The sequence below is a fragment of the Myotis brandtii genome, unplaced genomic scaffold (genome assembly GCF_000412655.1).
Source record: "Myotis brandtii unplaced genomic scaffold, ASM41265v1 scaffold996, whole genome shotgun sequence".
In the NCBI taxonomy this organism is placed as follows: domain Eukaryota; kingdom Metazoa; phylum Chordata; class Mammalia; order Chiroptera; family Vespertilionidae; genus Myotis; species Myotis brandtii.
This window is the reverse complement of record NW_005372157.1, coordinates 45,866-47,733: the sequence shown is the minus strand read 5'-3', so window position 1 is coordinate 47,733 and position 1,868 is coordinate 45,866. Positions and strand designations below refer to the sequence as shown.

General features: G+C 50.6%; 1 protein-coding gene across 1 annotated transcript in view; it reads left to right on the top strand.

Moving 5' to 3' along the window:
- LOC102250222 (galectin-9) overlaps positions 1–1,868 on the top strand; it is a 51,248-nt gene that overhangs the window by 6,244 nt on the left and 43,136 nt on the right. The window contains exon 3 of the mRNA XM_014533648.1: positions 1,425–1,626. Coding sequence (XP_014389134.1) covers positions 1,425–1,626 — 202 coding nt within the window. The remainder of the gene's footprint in view (positions 1–1,424; positions 1,627–1,868) is intronic.

Sequence of the window (1,868 nt, the reverse complement as noted above, 5' to 3'; positions counted from 1 at the left end):
GAGGACTGAGCCCACAACCCAGGCATGTGCCCTTGACTCAAATCGAAACCGGGAGCGTTCAGTCTCCAGGCCAATGCTTTATCCACTGAGCCAAACTCCCTAGAGATAGAATGTAATTTGATCTCCTTCTGTTTCAAGTTCCTTCCTGGAAAATACTAAGTCATTTCAAAATACAAACATCTCAGCACTGTTTCCCACCCAAGAGGGGACTGTGGGGAACAGGGAAGAGATTGTACAACTCCCCAGATGTACAAGAGCCCTGTAATACTCCAGCAGCCCTGGCTGCCCTCTGCTGAGGCCCAGGTGGTGTCGGGTGAGGGGCTCTTGCCTGATTTGGGTGGGGCTCTGCAGGAATTGAATAGAATGTCTATCTAGGGCCACCTCTGGGCTTGGTTCAGAGCCTGGCCCTGTGGGGGATGCAGAAGACACAGGTGGGTTGGGGGCTTCCCTGAGTGCTGTGCATTAGTTGGGGACACCAGAATGACCCCAAGATGCAGGCTATGAACCATGCTCCTGCTGACTTCAGGGAAGGCTTGGAGTAGACCGTGACTCCTCGGATTGGACTGGTTTTAGGACATGTGCCTGGGAAAGGGCAGAAAAAACATGTATTGTGCCCCTTTCATGAGCCTGGCTTCTGGGAAGGTTCTTTTGTTCTAATTCCTCACCTTAGAGCCATAGCGATCCCCAAAGGAAGTTTTGAAGGCGAGGGCTTCCTTCTGAGAAAGGAATTAAAATTTACTGTTGTGGAGGCTTCCTGAACACCTCATTAATCATCCCCAATGGAAGGGAGTCAGCCCTGCCCTGGGTGCATTGACACCAGGGTAGTGTGTTTCAGGGTCACCACAATAACTAACAGTATGAGCTGGGTACAGGGTGGGACACATACCAACCTCTGATTAAGGACAGACACACATGCCAGAAGTTCTCCTGCCTGGAGAGCCAATATTCATACCATGCTCCCCCTGTTTGATACCGTCTTTGTAGGTAAAGTCCATCAATGTCACATCTCTCCATTTGTTCTCTTCCTTCCCAACTGAGCAGCCGTGGGCTGGCCTCTAACCAGTGCCCACCGGGCATGAGAGGCTCTTGCTTCTGGGCATGTTCCTGGATTTGCATCTTCATGCAAATGTGCAATCAGTTTCCAAGACCCATGCTTCCTGAGGCTCGAGTCCACATTGTTCTTTACCCAGTTCCTGCTTATTTCTGGAAAGTCACGCTGGAAAGTGTGAAATGCAGTAATTACACAAAAAACACTAGGTGCAGATTAGGTAAACACAAAGGAAGGCAGCACAGTGGGATGTGTGCCACCTGCCCCGCAGGTTGTATGCAAGTTCCCAGACACACACGGAAGTCAGAGGCCCCGGGCCCTCCTGCTCCTACCATTGGCAATAAACCAGAACCCTGTCTGATTTCCATCCACCTAGGTTTGATGTGAACTTTAAGATGGGCTTCAGTGACAATGACATTGCCTTCCACTTCAATCCTCGGTTTGAAGACGGCGGGTATGTGGCCTGTAACACCAGGCAGAAAGGACAGTGGGGGCTGGAGGAGAGGATGATGATCAATCCCTTCCAGATGGGAATTCCTTTTGAGATCAGCTTCCTGGTGGAGAACTCTGGATTCCAGGTGAGCAGAATTCTCCTCCCTCCCTCCTGCTACCTGTCCCCCTGCCCTATCGGGCCTGGAGAAAGGCCTGTAAATAATTACCCAGGCAATGCCATTATACAGATAAGAGGACCTTACACACCTTCACCTGTACCTATTATATCACCTGTTGCTTCTGTTACCAGGAAATAAGAGCTAGGTAAGTCCCCACTTGCTCTTTGGCCTCGGGTTCCAGGTGACTTCCATCCTCTGCTGCAGCCTTG